Here is a 20837-nt window from a genome sequence, read left to right as displayed (position 1 = left end):
GGAGCTCAGAATACTCTACCATAGGTCAGGTACAAATAGTCCATGTCAACACCTGGGCTGTTTACTTTAAACTTGCACATGTCATGTTTCCTTTGAGCTGCTTCAATTCTTCATTGCTCATAAGACACAATCCCCTCACTGATAAAGGCACACCATGCTGGGTGGTGCTGTGCCAGTGTCTGCCATGCTGTACAATCAATTCTAAAGTCCTTAAGAGAGACCTTCAAGATATCCTGGTATTACTTATTCTGACCCTGTGTGAATTCTCTATAAAAGTCTTTTTGGCAAGGGCACATTTGGGATTCTAATAACATGTCCAGTCCATTGTAGTTATTCTCTCTGTAGATGTATTTGATAGTCTGACTATTTAGCTCAATAAAAGACCTCAGAATCTGGTATCTTCTCCTGATAGGTGATTCTCAAAATCTCATATATGGCATATACTAGTTTTAAAATACTATTTTGAGGTGTTTCCTCACTGTCAAAGAGTCATGAAATATTTTAAGAAATGGTTCTTTTCATTCTTCATTTAAATGTTCATTATTTTGCTTATTTAAAGAAACATTTGTAAAATGCTTCCATTTTTGTTTTCTGACTGTTTACTTAATACCATTTTGTATTACAGATTATATTTTATATTATAGGGGTGACTGGAACTGTAAATTAATTATTATGGGGAATATCCCATATGGAACCCCCCCCCCCCCCACCGCTGCCAGTTCAGATCAGCAATTCTTTTCCAAGTTTGGAATTGTCTGGGTCATTGAGATGGTAAAGGATGAAGTCAAAGATCTGGATTGTTTCTTCACCTTCCTACTTCATCTTGCTTCTCACCAATGTCATTATTTAGCTTCATTGTTTCTTCTAGTATATATTTAGTCTATTGATCAACTTCTCCATCCCAAACAATGACAATTAGAGTAATTACACAAAATATTTCAGTTGAATCCCTTGAGTTATCAAGTAGCAAGAAGTTAAAGGAAACCAGAGGTCCAACCAACCACATGCAATTTAAGCTTAAATAAAACCTTGTCAAAATACTGTTCTATTTTTTTGTCCTTCATTCTCAAAGAAGATCATGACATCAGGGAGGTGTTGCCATGACAAGCACATGAATTAGATTTGAGTGAGGGGGGGCTCTGCTAAGTCACCAACCTCACTTTCTCCTCCAGAGAGGATCTCTGGGTCCAGTGTTCAAATATGAATCAGGATGCCTGGAGATACCCTGGAGGAGAAGCAATCAGGGTGAAGTGACTTGCCTAGGCCACACAGCAAGGAAGGATCAGTTGTCTGAGATTGGATTCTAACTCCCGTCCTCCTGACTGCAAGGTTAGTGCTCTATCCACTGTATCATGTAGCTGTCCCCATTTATTGTATTTATATTTCTCACAAAAATGCAGTTCTCAAATTATGTTTTAATGATATAATTCATGGGGGGGGGATTTAAAATACATTTAACCTGCAACATTTATTCAGTGTGTCTAAGCTTGATATTCTTGTTAATGGTTTAAATATAGAGGTGAAGTGAGACCAGATGTTCACCATCTGTTGTGTGACCACTGTTTTAATTATTTGCTGCTATGAGATATAAATCATTAAATACAAGAGAAAATGACCTTTTTTGATATTTTCAGAAAAAAGACAGTCACCTGATTTAATTTGTATTGATATATCATTGAACAAGTCTCTCTTCATAGTATAAGTTCTCACTTTAATATGTCAGTCTTCTAAATCACATTTTTCTATTTTACCTGCCACAGAAGACTTATATGAATTTGATATAAAGATAAAAATGAAATCAAAAGCAGTTTTCTTTGTCTCACTCAAACTCAAAAGTTTGTTCTATGTAGTTTTTGAGAGGGAGTAAATGAAAAAGAAATGAATGATAAAGAAATGAAAATAAAGTTGCATCTCAGGTGACCAAAGCACAGAATGGGGGTGGAGCGTTAATCCAAAGTAGGGCCTTTGAAGATAAAAACAGCACTTTAGATATTTCACCAGTGTAGAAAAAGCAAACCTTGGTGTCTAGTTATCAAAATTAATTAAATAAAATGTTAAGTTACTAGTTGATAAGCTGTGATAAAATCTTCCCTACCAACCTTCTTGGCCATGATTTTCTCCTTTGTCTCAGGGTTTCTCTATCCATCTACATGAACTGATAGCACACCTTATTCCCTTTACCGTACATTCAAAATGAACTAATCATGATTTTTATATCAATTCAAAATATTACAACTACCTGATTATGTGTAGATGATCTTCTTATGTATCTAGGAGGCAAATTCAGTGATGAAGAGTGAAGCTTGTTTAGAGTTGATTCAACTTTCCATTTGACTGTTGCTTATTATTGTTGTAGTTGTTTTAAACTTAACACTATGGATAATATAATACTATAATGTTCAAGATTCGAGAAGAAAGGATAAATGTACTATGAGCTATTCTGTAAAAAAATTCCAGTCACCAGGAACTGATGAGCTACGTCCAAAGGTCTTGAAAGAATTAACTGAAGTGATTTTAAGTCACTGCCCTTGGTCTTTGAAAGGACAAGAAGGATGAGACAAATACTAACACATTTGAATATCCAATTTTCATGCAAAGGGAGAGAATATAGATAAAGATATGCATGCAGGCTCTACCTCCCTGGGAGAATATAAGCTTTTGGAAAGCAGGTACCATTTTCTATTATTTATCTTAGTATTTCCATAGGCTAGCATAGTCACTTGGACATAAGAAGAGGGTGTCATCACTAAACATCGTGCCTAGAAAATAGTAAGGATATAATCAATCTCTATCTATCTATCTATCTATCTATCTATCATCTATCTATCTATCTATCTATCATCTATCTAGTCTATTTGTGTGTTTAATGCTTGATTTATATTGTTGCTTTTAAGGTACTTTTCCTCATAACTTTTTAACAATAGGGAAAGATTGGATTGCCTTAATCTCCTAATTCATCTCAATGTACCTAATCCTTCTGAAAAATAAACTTTAATGTAATTCCTGGTATCTTATTCAAAAATAGAAACAAGGTAAATTGAAATAAAATATTTAAGTTAAATTTCAAATGTCTTCATAGTCTATGAAAAATCTATTCAAACTTTTATCCCCCAGATATAACAGTAAGAGTAGCTATGTTAATTCCTGGGCTATTAAAATAAATATTTTCTGTAGTGAATCTCTTCAGGAAAGACACAAGGGTAGTTTAATGGTCTGGGAAAAATTAATTACAGGGAATACAATTTGAAGACTAAGATCCTTTTTTAGGCCATTTATCTAATTGTATCCTCAGCATACCAAAATACTTAGATTAATCCATCAGATCCACTCCACTTATTTATAAAATGATGAATTGAAATATATTTTTATTATTGATTTTTATTATCTCCATTATCTCAGAACTCTAAAACCCTAGTTCTGTTCACTATTTGACATATAGTCTAATTTGGATTATTAGGAAGTATGTTTCAGTAGATTTCTTAGAGATCCAGAGAATGACTTCAACTTTTTCAGATAGAAAGAGCTCATGTAACTGAAATGTTTATCTATTTATGAAGAAAAAGAGATAGGAAAGTTTCCGCTACTGAGTTTGGTTTTCTGTTGTAAATTAAGGTTGCATGGTGACATGGACTGGTTTTGTACTTCCAAAGTCTTGGGGAAAAACATCTCCATTTCTGTTACATGTTATCTGTGTGACCATGGGCAAATTCTGCCATCACCACCCCCCCTTCCTGACCCTTAATTTTCTCATCTGTAAAATGAAGATAATAAGCACTATACTCCTTCAAAAGATTATTAAGAGTTAATCTATGTAAAACTCTTTTTAAATCACTATACTATTATGATTTTTTTATTTAAAAAAGTATTTCTTGTTCCTATTTATAAGTATTTTATAAAAAAGAGATGATTATATACAATTAGCTACCTACCTATTTTAGTTTTTGCCTTTAATAAATGAAGAACAGGAGTAAGATGTGCTGTCAAATCCCAGCTTTACCAACTTTAGTTGCATAATCTTGGGTATGTAATTCAATCCCTCTGGGACTCATTTTTTTCATCTTTAAAATGAAGGAGCTTGGAATGGTTACCTTCTCAGGTCCTTTATAGCTCTATATCTAAATCTTTTCCTCCTGCTACCTCCAGTTCATTACAGCAATTTGCATTCCATTTCAGACTTACTTAGAATATCAGCTTTTATTTTATTTACCCTATGGATTTAATAAAAGTCATTCCTGGTTTCTACTGTAAATGATATTTTAATGAAAAGTAGAATACCTGAGCAGCTGGACTCATCAAGTTGGAAATCAGTGCAGTCAACAAAGCCGTCACAACGTTGGAATGCAGGAACACAGCTATTAGTTGATGGACACATTAGAGAGCCATCCAAACAATGTCCATTTGCTGAAGAAAAATATGATCATAATTATAATTACACTTCTTATTCACTGAGCCTAAATTAATAGATATCTAAATAGCATAGTAAAGCACAGGATTTAAGACTCAGAACAACTGAGTTTCAACCAAAATTGGTCACTTAATATTTGAGGGACTCCGAGTAAGGCACTTAAGTCAATCTTTTGTCCTAAAACTCTGTCTTAACATTGACTTAAGTACCTTACTCAGGGTCACATAAACTGTAAGTCAATCTTAGTCAACTTCTCTCAGCTTCAGTTTCCACCACTGTTTTAAGGATCAAATGAGATTATATGCTACTTTAAAAATAAGGAAGCATTATATAGTTGGCAATAATAATTATAATAATGTTAATCATGACTACTCCACTAAATCTGGAGTTCTTAACTGGGGGGGTAGTGAATTTATTATATTTTTTATTATTTGATAATAGAATTTTAGGATGATGTTTTACCTTTGTAAGCCATTGTATTTAATTTTTATGCACTTAAAAATACTATTCTGTGAAGGACTCCATAATCGTCATTCTATGAAAGAAGTTCATGAGTAAAAACTATAACGTTTAAAATCTTTAATGAAGGGCCTTTCTCATTAGCATTACATACTATCTCAAAATAAATTTCTTTTTTATGGACTGTCTTAAATATTTACTGGAAGAGGAGAATGAAATTATAGTAATCAGGATGAGGTGAATTTTTAGGATACACACTAGTCCATGCTTCTTCCAATATTTGTTAAGAGGCCAGAGTCATTCTTCACATTTCTACAGACATTAGTAGGTATGTGATTGAACTTCACTTCACTGGCTATCCATTCAAAGACACATGGAATCAGGAATCATAAAAAATAGCTAAGCTACTGACTCCATTCAACTTTGAATAGACAGTGAGGGAAGATATGATCAATGATATATCTTCAACTTGCCCTGGAGCCAAAGTCACCTATGATTACTGAGTGCTTTTAAAATTCAATTTGCAATTATTTATCATATTGATTTTAAAAAATACTTATTAAGTCTGTACTTCATGAATGGTTATATACAGAGCACTATGGCTACAATGGCATTTACATCTTATTGGACTGGTATTACATGTACAAAAGTAATTCAAATGTATATATATATATGTATGTGTATATATATATATATATATATACATACATACATATTTAAATTTTATTTATTTAAGGCAATGGGACTTTCCCAAGGTCACATAGCTAGGCAATTATTAAGTTTCTGAGGCCCTGTTTGAACTCAAGTCCTCCTGACTCCAGGGCTGGAGCTCTATCCTAGCTGTCCCAAATATATTTTTATAAAATATTAATACAAATGATTTCTTATGAAATGAGAAGAGAGTGTTAATACCTGGAAATCAAAGAAGCTGTCATGTAGATGTTGACAACCAAAATATTTTTAAAGGAATGAGGGGAATCCATAGACAGAATTGAGGAAAAAAGCCTTCTAGATGTGAAATACTCACAAAAGAAATGGCAGTGAAAATGAAATGCTATTTATGAGGAGTGATGGAAGGAAAAAGAGACTGGGATAGGCTGCCAATTAAGAAATTATGGAAATAGTCCTGATAAGAGATATAAAGATCTTTAACTAAAGCAAAATTTAGATTGAAGAGATAGGGATGCCTTGAAGGTGAAACTGGAAAGACTTGGTAATTGATTGAATTTGGGGGATAGAGAGAGAAGAAACAATTAAAATTTATAAGTTGGATGGAAAAAAGTGCCCTTAGAAAAACATTCCACTAATTGTGCTTTCTATCTCTAGGGTGAAAGGGAAGGTAAAAAGAGAAATTAACATGATAATTTTGTTGTATATTTGAAAACAATAACAAGTTGTACATAGTAAAAATTGCAATTTCATGTTCCATTGTCTTTTTATTGTACTGTTATGGAAATGCTTGTTTTATTTCCTAAAGTCAAAATTAAATAAATTTAAAATAAAGAAAAGTAGCCCCCCCCCCAAAAAAAAATGTCACCTTCAACAGAAATGGAGAAATCTAGAGGAGGTTTGAGTTTGAGTTCTCTTTTGTATATTTCGTTTCCAGATGCCTTTTGCACATTGGTGTTCAGGTATCCAGATGGCAATTGTTGTATGGGAATGGACTTCAAAAGAGAATTTGTCTTAATATATAGATTTGAGAATCATCTGCACAGAGGTGACAACACATGGAACTTTATGAAACTAACAATGGTCGGGGGCTACAAAGGAAAGAGGGAGCAAGGGAGAAAAAATTGGAGAATAATTGAAATATATTGTAGTCCATATCTAATGGCTTTTTTCATTAGAATATGGGCTTTTTGATAGAAGATAATATTTTAATTTTATAATTTTATCCCTATTATTTAGCAAAGTGCTTTGAAAAGGGTTAAATGCTTAATCCACGTACATTTATTAATTCATTCATTCAAGTTGATGGTATTCAGCAAAGAAATAACTATAGGTAAAACAAAGGAAAAAAAAAGGTGGTGACAGAGTATCCAGGAAGATCCAGTCAATAGGGGTCAAAAGCTGCAGTGGATTCATAAAGGATGAAAATCCATTCGTTACTAGATTTAGCATCAGCTATTAGTTGCACCCAAAAGTCAGTTACTATGTGCAAAAGTCCAAATGGATTATGATAAAGTTCATTTACTTGAAGACATTTATAAAATCTAATTGGAAGTTGATAAAATTCTTAAGTTTCAATTACTAAGTGACATCAACCACAATATCATTATTGATTAGTTGGAAACAATCACTAGTTCGGAGAAATGAAGGAAGTTATATTTTCTAAGTCAGGCCATACTAAGATCAGGACAGCCGTTCAAGTTTAGGAGTGAAAACATAGCACACTCATGGGCCTTGAAATATTTAATAAAAAGAAATTTACTCAGCCTTAAGAAGAATAAATAACATTGCAACACTGATTGAAGTGACTGAACTTCCTTTCTGATTCCACATATCCCACTGGCAACTCCTATTCATAATAATGCAACAATCTCTCACATCCTCCAAAAGTTGGGAATCTTATCTAATCCAGAAACACCAATTTAATCCTTATAGACTTGGCCAATTATGCTTCAGACAGAAGGAAGTTATTGATACAACTGGTTCAAGATTTAATTCTCAGAACTGACCAAATAACAATTCAGCTTGTTTCCTAGAAGAAGCAGTTCTGCTTGTACACAACAGATACTACTTTTAATTAAAGTGTCATGGAAGAGGCAGCATCAGAGTTGTCTTTTGAAAACAAACAGAAAAAAGAAATTAATAGGCAGATATGTGGGAGTAGTCAATTTGGAGCTCAGGCCAGAGTGCAAAATAATGGCAGTAGGGGAGATGAAGACTTTTACAGAATCTTGAGGATGAATGGGAAAGCAGATAACATCTAGTTTAACTAACACCTGAAAAGGAACCTTTTCTAAATGCTATAGTAAAAATTATCTATCCTTCATCCCTCTCCACTATCTGGACTTTATTTTAAAACTTTCATTGCTGAAGAACACATGGCATTTGAAGGTAATCAAATGTCCTTTTTTTTGTTTTAATTGTTTAAATTGTTACAATATTTACTTTTGGAGAAAAAGTAAAATCTATTTCTTTTCTAAAAAGGAAAAAATAGTCTTGTTTGGTTTTGGAATAGATAATATGCAATTCAGTGTTATAAAATGTGATTCAAAAGACCAGATAGCACCAGATTATGGGAGCTATTGCATTTAAATTAAGATTGCATTTAGTTTAATAACCATCAGAAACTACTGAATATTTTTGAGAGAGAATTGAGAAATCAAAATGATGCTTTTTGAAAATCACTTTCATAATAAATGGAAGGGATCATCAAGGTAGGAAGAGCAGTTAGGAATCAATTACAGTTAAGGCAAACCTACCAAACAGGGTTGGCAGTAATAGTAGTAACTATATCTATATATTTATATAAAGATATATAGTACTTGGAAAATGAGGGGATTGTGACTAGGGAGAGAAACTATGTAATGATTTTAAGTAACTGAAAATGATGGAGTTGTTAAGAGAAAAAATTGTAAAATGGTAGGGGCAAGGCTTTGGAAAAGATTTCTATTTTGGACATATTATATTTAAGATATGGACTGCCACTACAAGGAGAAATATTGTGGAGACATTCAAATAAGTGTCTATTCAGTCAAAGTACTCTGACCTGCACTTTGGAAGAGAGGTTGATGCCATAGGTAAAGATTTGGGAATTATTCAGAGAGAGAGAGAGATGATAATTGAAGCCATGGGAGTCAACGAGATCACCAATAAATCTGTGAATAAGCAAATATCAGGCATTAGGGATTGATGATAAAAATATAAAATAAATTAAACAATTCTTATTACAAAGTGCTTCATTTCTATCTACAACCTGACTGACAGAAAGAGTGAAGAGTCATTAGAGGACCAAAGTCAGGGCAAACCTACACTTAAAGATCAGGTTTCAAAAGAAGAACCAGAAAAGGGGCAGCTAGGTGGCATAGTGGATAAAGCACCAACCCTGGAGTCAGGATTACCTAGGTTCAAATCTGGTCTCAGACACTTAATAATTACCTAGCTGTGTGGCTTTGGGCAAGCCACTTAACCCCATTTGCCTTGCAAAAACCTGAAAAAAAAAGAAAAAAAACAAGAAAAACAAGAAAAGCAGACCAAAAAAATGGTCAATGAGAGAGAAGAGCCAGAATAATCAATTCTGCAAGTCTAGGGAATTGATAGGACCAAGATGAGGGCATAGTTAACAGCAGCAAACAGTGCAAAAAATTCAAGAAAGATGAGGACTGAGAAAAACCTAACTTCATCTGGAGATCATGGAGACATCATCAACCTCAGAGAGAACAATATCAAAGGAGCTCAAACCAGATTGCAGGGTATTAAGGATTCAGTAAAGAATTGAACCCATAAGAAATTACTCCTTCCAGAAGACCATCCGTATGCATGAGGAGAGAGAAATGGTGTCATAGTTTGGAGGAGTATGGGTAATAGAAACAAGTGAAGGTTCTGAGGCCTTGACATGCTTGTAGACACAGAAAAAGGAGCCAATGGAGAGGAAAAGATTGAATATGTGCAAATGACCACTGGTCACAGTACTGCCAAGTGTGTGAACAAAAAGTTAAATCTAGGTCTTTTCTGACTCTAGGCCCAGTACTCTTTTTACTACAAAATGTTAGGAATCAGTAAGGAGATTTTCATATAGCTGGGAAGACAGACATAAACTTCAAAAGATTAAATTCACATTTAATTAATTGCATTAGATTAAATGTATACTATCTATAGTTTTAACAAATGAGTAGAACTGAGAAGGTGGGGATTATATACCTTTGAGGAAATTTCATTGCTGAGATGACTGAAGAGAGTATTAATAGTTTACATTTAAATAGGAATGTTTTGATGGGGTTGTGGGAAAATCAGATACTACCAGTATATAATTGTTAGCATTACAATTTTTTCAACTATAACCATAATAATCTTGTTATAGGCACTTGTTTTTAAACACGTTTAAAATAAATTTATTAAACCCAAATTTCTGAAAAGCACTGTATTAGATGGAGATGCAAAAGTAAAAACAATACAGTGCCTGCCCTCAAAGAGCTTAAAATCTAGAGGATATAGGAAAGAATATTCATAAATAAGTGTGATAAAAGTGAAGATATGAGAGGGGCAAGAATTAAAATGCTCTGTAGGATAAGTGGAGATGGGAATTAACCCTTTCAAGAAAGGGGTAGAAGTGAATATAAGCTAAGCCCTGAAGGATTTCAACAGGTAAAGGTGAGAAAGGAATATTTTTAAGGTCTGGAGAATCAGCATCATCATGATTAGTCACTTCTTTTGATGAAATGCAATGTAGATCTGAACTTCTCTGCAGTTTCAGTCTAAGAGATTTACTTGGGGCACAAAGGAGTTAAGTGATTTACGGGTATGAATCAGAGACTGAAACTAAACCCTAGACATGCTGACCTTACTCCTAAGACTGACTCTCTGACAGCTAAATAATCACACCACCAAGATATTATTTCTCTTCAGCAAGAAGAGTAAATTGAGTCATGCCAATGAAACTCTCGAATAACCAAACTAGAAAAAAAACAGAAACAAAATTCATCTGGAGAATAAAGGTCAAAAATATCAAGGGAACTGATGAATAAAATTGTAAAGGAAGGTGGCCCTGCTTTACCAGATCTCAAAATTATACCTTAAAGTGACAGTTATCAAAACTGCCTGATACTGATTTAGAAATAGAGTAATGGATCAGTGGAATATGATAGATTAAAAATAAATAATAGTGAATGACTATAATAATCTACTGTTAGACCAACCCAAAGACATTAGCTTCTGGGATAAGAATACACTATTTAACAAAAATTGTGGGTAAAATTGGAAAATAGGCAAAAATTAGGCATACACCCACATCTTATACCCTAAACCAAAGTAAAGTTAAATGGATACATAATTTAAACATATAGGATGACACCATAGACCAGTTAACAGATCAAGAAATATTCTATCTGTCAGATCTATGGAAAGGGGAGAAATTTATGACCAAGCAAGAAATAATGTACATTATAAATTGCAAAATGAATGATTTTTTACTATATTAAATTTAAAAAGTTTTTGCACTAATAAAACCAATGTTGTCAAAATAAGAAAGTAAACAGAAAGCTGGGAAACAATTTTCAGAGCTAGGGATACTGATAAATGACACATTTCTAAAATGCATAGAGAATTGAAACAAATGTATTAGGTTACAAGTCATCCCCAAATTGAAAAATGATCAAAGGATATGAACATACATTTTCAAATGAAGAAATTAAAGCATATAATCATATGAAAACATGCTTCAAATAATTACTGATTATAGAAATGCGAATTGAAACAACTATGAGGTTTATTTCACACCTATCAGATTGGTTGACAAAAGGAGAAAATGATCCATGTTGGAGAGGTTGTGGGAGGAATGGGACATTAATGTATTGTTGGTAGAGCTGTGAACTGATCTAACCATGCTGGAGAGCAATGTGGAACTATGTCCAAAGAGTAATAAAGCTGATCATACCCTTTGACCCAGCAATATCAATACTAGGCCTATATCCATAATAAATCATAAACATGGGGAAAGTTCCACAGGTTCCAAAATATTCACAGCAGTTCTTTTTGAAGTGGCAAAGAATTAGACACTGAGGGGATGTGAACAAGATATGATATATGATTCTTATGGAAAGCTATTGTTCTATAATAAACCATGAATGGTCAGACTCTAGAGAAGCATCGGAGAAATTACGGGATCTGATTCTGAGTGAAGGAAGAAGAAAGAAGAGAAGAAGAGAACAACATTAACAACAACACTGTGAGATTATCAACTATGATGGATGTAGCTACTCTCAGCAGTTCAGAGAACTAGGACAACCCTAGGAGCCTGCTATGGACAATGCTATCCACATTCAGAAGAAGAAAAACAAAATAAAACCCCCAAACCCTGCACAATCTAAATGAACACTACATTCACGCTTTAAAATTTTCTCTTATGTTTCTCTTTTTTATCTCATGGTTTTAATTTTTTCCTATTAATCCTAATTCATCATATAGAAAATGACTAAACTGTAAACATGTTAAACACAAATGGGTAGGTACAATAATCTCCAGACTGAGAGGAATGAGTTGGGAAGAGAGGGTGGAAAGAAATTGCATAACTTAGAAATATGGAAATGCACATGGATGAATGTTGAAAATTTTTCATAGGATGTATTTGGAAAAATAAAATAAAATAACAATTGAAAAAAGAATAGTAAATCAAATAATCTATTTCCTATAATGTCACATCTTCTTGCTACAGCAGCCAACACATTTTTATCTTCCTATATAATATATCTTGTCATAAATACTTCATTGATGATTCTCATAATTTCCTTGATGCCTTCCTCTGTGTTATACATTTCTTAGTCAGAAGTTAGACCATTCATCTGTTATCCTTTATTCACATGACATTCATTATCTTGCTAAGTTATAAATGCCTTCAGTGTTATTTATGACATGTTTCACATTATAAGTCATAATTGGAATTATGTTCCAATCTATTTGAATTCACCATGAATTTTTCCATTGCCCTTTGGGTCACTGGCTATACTGATTCTTCTGAGATCACAGTATCCTATGATTTATAACCACATTGCATCATCAGAAGAATATCAGTATTTGAAATCTAACAGCAATAATTGATGGTTTATGGTTTTATAAAAGTTTAAAAATGCATTTTATATACATTATCTCATTTGAGCCATATAACCCCATGAGATAGTTTCTAGAGGTCCCCCTTGACAAATGGGGAAACTGAAATTCAGAGGGGTTAAATATCTTGGCTGTGATTTAATAGTTTGCAGTGTCAGAGTGGGATTCTCACCCAAGTCTTGCTGAATCCTTTGTGACGGGGGAAGTCAGGATCATTAAAAGTACTGCAGAGTTATACAAATGTGGTGGATCCTTATTGCATTACAATTATTTGTGTATGTGTCAAATACTAATTGGTAAACTACAAGAAGGTAAAGACCATGTCTTGGCCAAACTCTATCTTTTCCCTTGGGCAGTTTAGTGGCATAATAGAGCATCGAGCCTGGAATCAGGAAGATTTGAGTTCATATCTAGCCTCAAAGCTTATAGCTATGTGATCTTGGGCAAGTAACTTCACCCTGTTTATCTCAGTTTCCTCAACTGAAAATGAGTAGGAGAAGGTAATGGCAAACCACTCCAGTGTTGATGCCAAGAATACCTCAAATGGGATCACATAGTTGAACATGAGAAATGAGCCAATAACAATATCTTTTCCATTGCTTAGCAGGTATTTAATAAATGTCAGTTATGCTACAGTTCTTCTTTGACCATTATTGTTGATCTTTATTCTACTCAATCATTCAAATACTAAGCATATATTATATACCATCTATGTTGCATTTAAACATTGTTGAACACCCTTCTGTTTACTCTCTGTAATTTTGCTTTTTATAATACTACTTTCTCCCTCTTTGCCTCCTACTTTTTTGACCACTACAACTCAATCTACTTTGATAGATCATTATTGACTTGATAAATCTAACTAAAAGACTTAGTCAAATTCTGACCATGTTCCTCTTTTTTTCTATACACAGCAATATCAATAGCTCCCATGTGTTTAATTATCATCATTATGTAGATGACTTCCAGATCTCTCTCTCTCTCTGTTTTCCCTATCTCTGATGCTATTCCTCTCTGTATGTCTATCTCTGTCTCTCTCATGTCTGTCTTTCTGTATCTGTCTCTGTCTCTGGCTCTCTTCTTTCTAAACTCCATACCTTACTTCAGGACCCAATTTCCTTTGACCTACATAATGCTAACATTCTCCTAATTGGTTTCTCTCTTTTTATTCTCTCACCAGTCCTTTGCGTCCTATACATTTGCCAAAGTGACTTTCCTTAAACAAAGTTCTAACACATAACTCCCCTTTTCAACAGACTCCAGTAGTTTCGTGTTGCTTCAGTTATATATAAACTTTGCTTTAAAGCTATATAAAAATTTAACCCTAACCCATCTTTTTAGTCTTGTTAGAATTTATGCTTCTTCTTATACTGGGTGATCCAGTCAAACTACCTAACTAGCTTGCTTTCTTTCTTTCTTTCTTTCTTTCTTTCTTTCTTTCTTTCTTTCTTTCTTTCTTTCTTTCCTTCCTTCCTTCTTTCTTTTGGCAAGGCAATGGGGTTAAGTGAATTGTCCAAAGTCACACAGCAAGGTAATTAAGTGTCTGAGGTCAAATTTGAACTCAGGTCCTTCTGACTCCAGGGCCAGTGCTCTATCCATTATGCTATCTAGCTACCCCAAACTAGCTTTCTTTTCAAATAAAACACTATCTCCCATCCCTTTGAGTTCTCATTGACTTTCTCCAATGCACAAAATGCATTCTCTAATTACTTCCAGTATCATCATTTTCATAGAAAACTTCTCTTCATTTATATGAAGACTTTCCTAATCTCCCAAAGTCTTACTTCTCAAACTACCTTATGCCTACTTAATAAAAGTAGAAACATAATATTTTATGTATGCAATTAATAAATGGTTAAAATTAAACTTTATATATAAATGCAAATCATTTATGCTTATATTTTGAATATATATGAATTCTATATTTTATATATATAATTATGTATTTTTACATTTTAATTTCATGCTGCAAATAATTTTAAATCCTTTTTTGATCTCTCCCCATTCAAATGTAAGTCTACTGTGTATAGGAATTGTTTCCTGCTTTGCACTTATCCTTAGTATCTATTACAGTGCATACTATCACATAGCTGACTCAGTATGTTTTTCAAACGATTGTCAGTCTCTATTTTCAAAGAGCTTAAATAGTCTGTGCATATACACACACACCACAAAATACACATGTGTTAGGTTTTGGTTTGTTTTGATTGGAAGTTATTTTATCAGTATAAAAAGCTCCTGGTAAGGAATTTCCTTTACCAAATACTTCTCTGGAATTTACAATTTTGGAGAGTTGCCTAGGGAACAGAGAGATTAAAAGACTTTTCCAGCATGTGTCAGAGGTAGAATTTGGATCTAGATGGTCCTGACCCTGAGGCTAGGTCTTTCTATATTGCACCAAGCTGACTTCCTACTTGAGGTCTTTGGACTAGGTACTTGAAATATAAAGAAAAAAATGAAAATAGTTCCTACTCTAAAGGTGCATAAAACATATAAAATATTTAGAAAAGGAATACCAATTTATTTTCCATTTGAAGGCAATAGAAACTGGGGTGGGTTCAGCAAGTACCACTTACAGATAGTTTGAATTGAGCTTTGACGGCAGCTAGGGGGTTTGAGAAGTAGAGATGAGGAGAAAATGCATTGTCAGCATGGGAAAAAGCTTGTGCAAAGGCAAAGAGAAGGGAGATAAACTATCCTCTATAACAGATAGAAGAAAAAGCCAATTTGGATGAACTGAAGAGTGTGAGTAAGGGAATAGAAGGCTACAAAGTTAGAAAATTAGGTCCCAACTGGGATGTTTGATTATAAATTTAAATAGTGATTCCCATCACCTTATTTCCCTTTTGATTTGATTTTATTTCTTCCTTTGTCACATAGCCATGGTTACATGAGAGCATATTAAAGCAATCCCCAAACCTGGATTTAGTAATGCTGATGTCAGTAAACTGAAAAGTTTTTTGAAATGATAGGTCACCCATAGATTATCCACTGTATATTAAAGAACCTCAATCATTTTACTTATGACTTTTTTACATCTTCTAATGGGTTTTGAACTATTAACTAATTATTTCTCACAACACCCTTGAGCAATAGGTAAGCGATTAAGTGTCCCTCCCTTCATAGCTGAGTAAACTTAAAGATTCAGGAAAATCTAAATGACCTTCCAATGTCACTGAGAGGACTAGAAGAAGCTTTCTTGTTTTAAAAATAGGTGTTCCCAATTAGCACTATCCTATGCCCATAAGTCCCTGGTGTGGGCTGCCTGGAACAGGACTTTTTACTTAGAAGGAGGAGGGGAAGGTGATATTTATGAATGGAAGCAGCTAAAATGATGGATGAGTCCAGAAGCATTGATCTTAAAGCAAAATTATTTTTTGTTTATCTTTTTCTGTTCCACTCATGATTAGTGTACTGGGAAGGGATTGAGATTTGGGTGAGAACTAAGACCTAGATTGGTGAATTTGGAAAAGACACTTCCTGAGTCTGGCTAGCATTGATCAGGGGAGGTGATGCCATGACAAGCACATGAATTGGATTTTAGTGAAGGGATTGTAGTGCTTAGTCTCCCCTTCTTGTTTAGAGCCATCTAGGTCCAGTGGCCAGATGACTGGAGATATAATCTGATGCAAAGCAATCAGGTTAAATGACTTGTCCAAGGTCACACAGCTAGTAAATGTCAAGTGTCTGAGACTGGACTTGAATTCCTGTCCTCCTGAATCCACAGCTACCTATGCCTATCATATTAGGAGATGGGAAGATTTCCTGAACTGTGATTTCTACATTTAGTCTCATTGACTCAGACTGGAATAATATGGAGACCTGTTATATTAATCAGGCAAAACATGATTATTATTTTATTATTTTTTGCATATAAGCATTCTAAAATTAATTATACTCTTACTGAATGCTCTAGACATTCTATGGGCAACCTAAGTAGCTCAGTGGATGCAATGCTGGGCCTACAGACAGGAAGACTCAAATTCTTAAGTTTTGATCTGGCCTCAAAAGCCACTACATGCATGACCCTGAACAAGTCACTTCACCCTCTTTGCCTCAGTTTCCTCATCTGCAAAATGAGCTGGAGGAGGAAATGGCAAACCAGCCCAACATCTTTGCCAAGAAAATCCCAACTGGGTTCACAAATAGTCACAAATGACTGAAAAGCAACTCAACACCAACAACAACATGAACAAGTTATAAGCTATGTGACATAAAAATTTTCAGAGAGCACGATGATGACATGGTGCCAGCCCATAAAAGACGACTCCATTCTTGGCTATCTTGAACCCAACTGATTAAGTCATCCAAGCAATTACAATAAGTTCATTAGATTTAGATTTGAAAGAGATCAAAGAAATCATTTTGTCCACCTCCCACAGCTGTTCAGGGATTAAAAGAGTTTATAGTAAGATCCTACATCTGATAAAGGGGTAGAACTGAAATATGAAATCAAGTACTCTTTGTCTCAAATCCTTTCAACTGTACCACAAAGGACAGGTATATTTTGTTGGGCTTAAATCATAGGATTTAGGCTAAAGTAAGTGAACTGATTATTACCTTGCCTGTTCCTTAGCTAACTAGAGCATCTAATTCTTAGTTTCACATCGCATTTTTATTGGCAGCTTGGTGGTACAGTGGACATCCTGCTGGATCAAAATTCAAATCCTCTCTAAAACACTTTATTAGTTCTGTGATTCCAAGCAAGTCCCTTAAACTATGCCTGCCTCAATGTCATTTGAAAAAATGGCATCATAATAATAATGCTACTTTACCAGGGTTGCTGTGAGAATAAAATGTGATGATATTTATAAGGTACTATATAAATCTTAAAACCAAAAACATGCTAACTTTTGTTGCTGTTGATTTTATTTAAAATCTTTTTTTCCTCTCTAAATCTCAACTCCAACTTTCTGATTGAGTGCAATATATTCTCAATGTGAGGAAGAAATGGGCTGGAGGAAAATAGGAGAGATGAAAATGCATCAGTACAATGATCACTTCCAAAAGGAAAATATGTCAGTGTGGGGTATACAAGGCCAGGTCTCTATCCACCAACCTGCTGCTTCTCTATGCACTATGTAGGTGAGGGCATCTAGATGGTACAGTGGATAGAGCACTGACCACGGAATCAGCAGGACTGGAGTTTGAATCTAGCTGCTGACACTTGCTTCTTACTAGCTGTGTGACCTTGGGAAAGTCACTTAACCCTGATTGCCCCACATCCAGGACCATCTCCAATCCTCCTGATTCCTATCTGGCCACTGGGTCCAGGTGGTTCTGGAGGAGAAAGTGATACTGGTGACTTAGTACAGCACCCCATCACTCAAATCCAATTCAAGTCCTTGTCATGGCATCACCTCCCTGATGTTGTAGTCTTTGAAAATGAAGGATAAATTAATATTTTTCTTCTTCTTCTTCTTCTTCTTCTTCTTCTTCTTCTTCTTCTTCTTATTATTATTATTATTATTATTATTCCATAGGTATGCTTAATTGTTTTTAAATATTAGAACCACCTAAAGGGATGAGTATTTTGGGGGTGATTTTGCAAGGCAATGGGGTTAAGTGACTTGCCCAAGGTCACACAGCTAGGTAATTACTAAGTGTCTGAGGTCACATCTGAACTCAGGTCCGCCTGATTCCAGAGTTGATGCTTTATTCACTGAGCCTCCTAGCTGCCTGAGGAGTATTTTTTAAAAGCATAACCTTACATTCTGAATGTCACTACTGAAAACTTCTACAGTATGTCATAACTCAGAGAACTTTGCTTACAATTTATTTTAATTCCTTTAATGAACAATGTAGTCAATAGTAACAAATGGAGGAAGAAACAGATACAGAAGCAATTTAAACCTCAAATGTTTTCTTCATGGTAGCTTTGTTCTTATCTTCTCCTTCTGAAACTTCAGAAATAGAAAAGATTAAAATAGAATATATCTGGGTCCTACAATTTTCCCTTCCCTTCACAGAAATCAACACATTTTTGACTTGACAACTTCATGGAATACCAAACACTTCTGAGTATTAGCTCCCTGAGAGAATAAACATTGGGGAGTGCTCTAATTATTCTAATTGATTGTAGCATAAAACCAAAACAAACCTTCAGCTTGAATATGGAAATTATCTGTTTATCTTTACAATTAGGAACATTAGAATGCCATTTAAGGTGTAATCAGAGTCCATGCCCCTTCTCGGATATATCCCCCTTCTGGGAATGCTCATATGTTTAACACATGTGCCAGAATTAACACAAAAGAAGCTGGAAAGCATTTTGGCTGCTCTCAAAAGAACAGAAAGGTAATACTTTTAACAATTAACATGGGGGCGGCTAGGTGGCATAGTGGATAAAGCACCGGCCCTGGAGTCAGGAGTACCTGGGTTCAAATCCGGTCTCAGACACTTAATAATTACCTAGCTGTGTGGCCTTGGGCAAGCCACTTAACCCTGTTTGCCTTGCAAAAAAAAAAAAAAACCCTAACAAAAAAAGAATTAAAATCCACTAAATCCATCAACAGCAAAGAAACATCCCCAAAGATTCCTATGGAATTCTGTGAAATTATTAAGCGACCATAGACTCTTCTCAGAGTTGGAAGGGACAGATGAGCAGATCTGATTTCATATCTACTTGAGCAGGAGTTCCTTTCCCACAACGAGTTAACTGGTGTCTGAAGACTATCAATGAAAGGCAAATCAATCAACAAATATGTATTAAACCAGTGCTAGAGACAGAAGTGCAAAGAAGGAAAGAATTCCAACTCCTAATGAGATTATATACTACTGGAGGAGACAAGAATATATATATATATATATATATATATATATATATATATATATATATATATATATATATATATATATATATATATATAGCATAAATATAAAGTTAATTTATGAACATTTGAAAATGCATATATCTACAAAACTATGATTTGTAAGTCAAAATGATACTCTGATAAATTTGGAATCATGATTTCATCAGTGTAGGGAAAACTCAGGCAACACACACACATACACACACACACACACAGAGTAATTCTATGCAAGGTAGAAGGTACTAACATTTTGGTAGAGCAAGAAAGCCTTCATGAAGAAGATGGAGCCTGAAGTCCAACTTATGGACATTCGATAACTAAACATAATAAGCCTGTGTTGGGAAATACCTAGTTCTACTTTTGAACAATCCCATTAAGCACGTTCTTATTCTCCCATGGGACATTTGGGAGTTCTAATATCATCGCAGTTGCCCTCTTCTGGGCATAGTCAAATTATAAATGATTTTTTTAAAACTGTTACCCAGAAGTAAACCTAATATTTTGCATGGCATTTGATTGGTTTTGATACAATGGTATCAAAGTTTTTGATATATTCTATATATTCTTTCAAGTTTTGAACAATTTTCTGTTAATGAAACCCATTTAGACTTAGGAGAAACTTCCTAATGGGATTGTTCAAAACTAGAACCAGATGATGGTGGTAGATAAAAAGTCCAAAAGCTCTGGTTTCAAGTCCAAATCTCTGGAATTTATTGGCTATATATTGTAGGGCAAATCATTAATGTCTCAGTGTTCCTGGTAGTCTCCTATCTTCCTTGCTTGATTTCTTTCAGTTTCAGTTAAAATTCTGTCTTTTATGGGCAGTTTCTCCAATCCCCCCAAATTCCAATGCCTTCCTTCAGTTGATTATCTCCAATTTATCATGTATGTAAATTGTTTATTCATTGTTGTTTGCACCTTGTTTCTTCTGTTAGACTGTGAACTTCTTAAGGGACTATTTTTCATCTTTCTTTGCTCCCCAAGCCATTAGGACAGTATTGAATAAAGATTAGACACTTAATAAATATTGATTGACTTATCTGCATTGGTACATTAGTACCAATGCAGGGAGATTCTACTATGGAATATCTACAACTAATAAAAACATGATTATTGCAACCACCAGGGGGGGGAAATGGTTGGAGTAGTTTTATTATATTTACTAATACTTCACATTGTTGACTTACACTGAACTTACCACCCACTAAAATCCACAAAATATTGATGTGGGCTGCAACAGGTGAACTACTGTCTAATTATATAACTCACCCTTAATTTATGATTTTAATAATAAACCTTCATATTTATCTCCATTAAATTTTATCTTTTTCAATTCAATCCATTATCCTAGCCTGGGAAGATCTTTTTAGATCCCAGCCCTGTCATTCCTCAAG

General features: G+C 34.3%; 1 protein-coding gene across 1 annotated transcript in view; it reads right to left on the bottom strand.

Moving 5' to 3' along the window:
- Positions 1 to 20837, bottom strand: part of MALRD1 (MAM and LDL receptor class A domain containing 1) — an 879021-nt gene that overhangs the window by 71416 nt on the left and 786768 nt on the right. Inside the window, exon 37 of the mRNA XM_074195229.1 lies at positions 4276 to 4401. Within this exon, the coding sequence (XP_074051330.1) occupies positions 4276 to 4401 (126 nt within the window). The remainder of the gene's footprint in view (positions 1 to 4275; positions 4402 to 20837) is intronic.

This window comes from Macrotis lagotis, chromosome 7, assembly GCF_037893015.1.
Source record: "Macrotis lagotis isolate mMagLag1 chromosome 7, bilby.v1.9.chrom.fasta, whole genome shotgun sequence".
Taxonomy (NCBI): domain Eukaryota; kingdom Metazoa; phylum Chordata; class Mammalia; order Peramelemorphia; family Peramelidae; genus Macrotis; species Macrotis lagotis.
The sequence above is the reverse complement of the archived record's forward strand: the minus strand, read 5'-3'. Positions and strand labels throughout refer to the sequence as shown.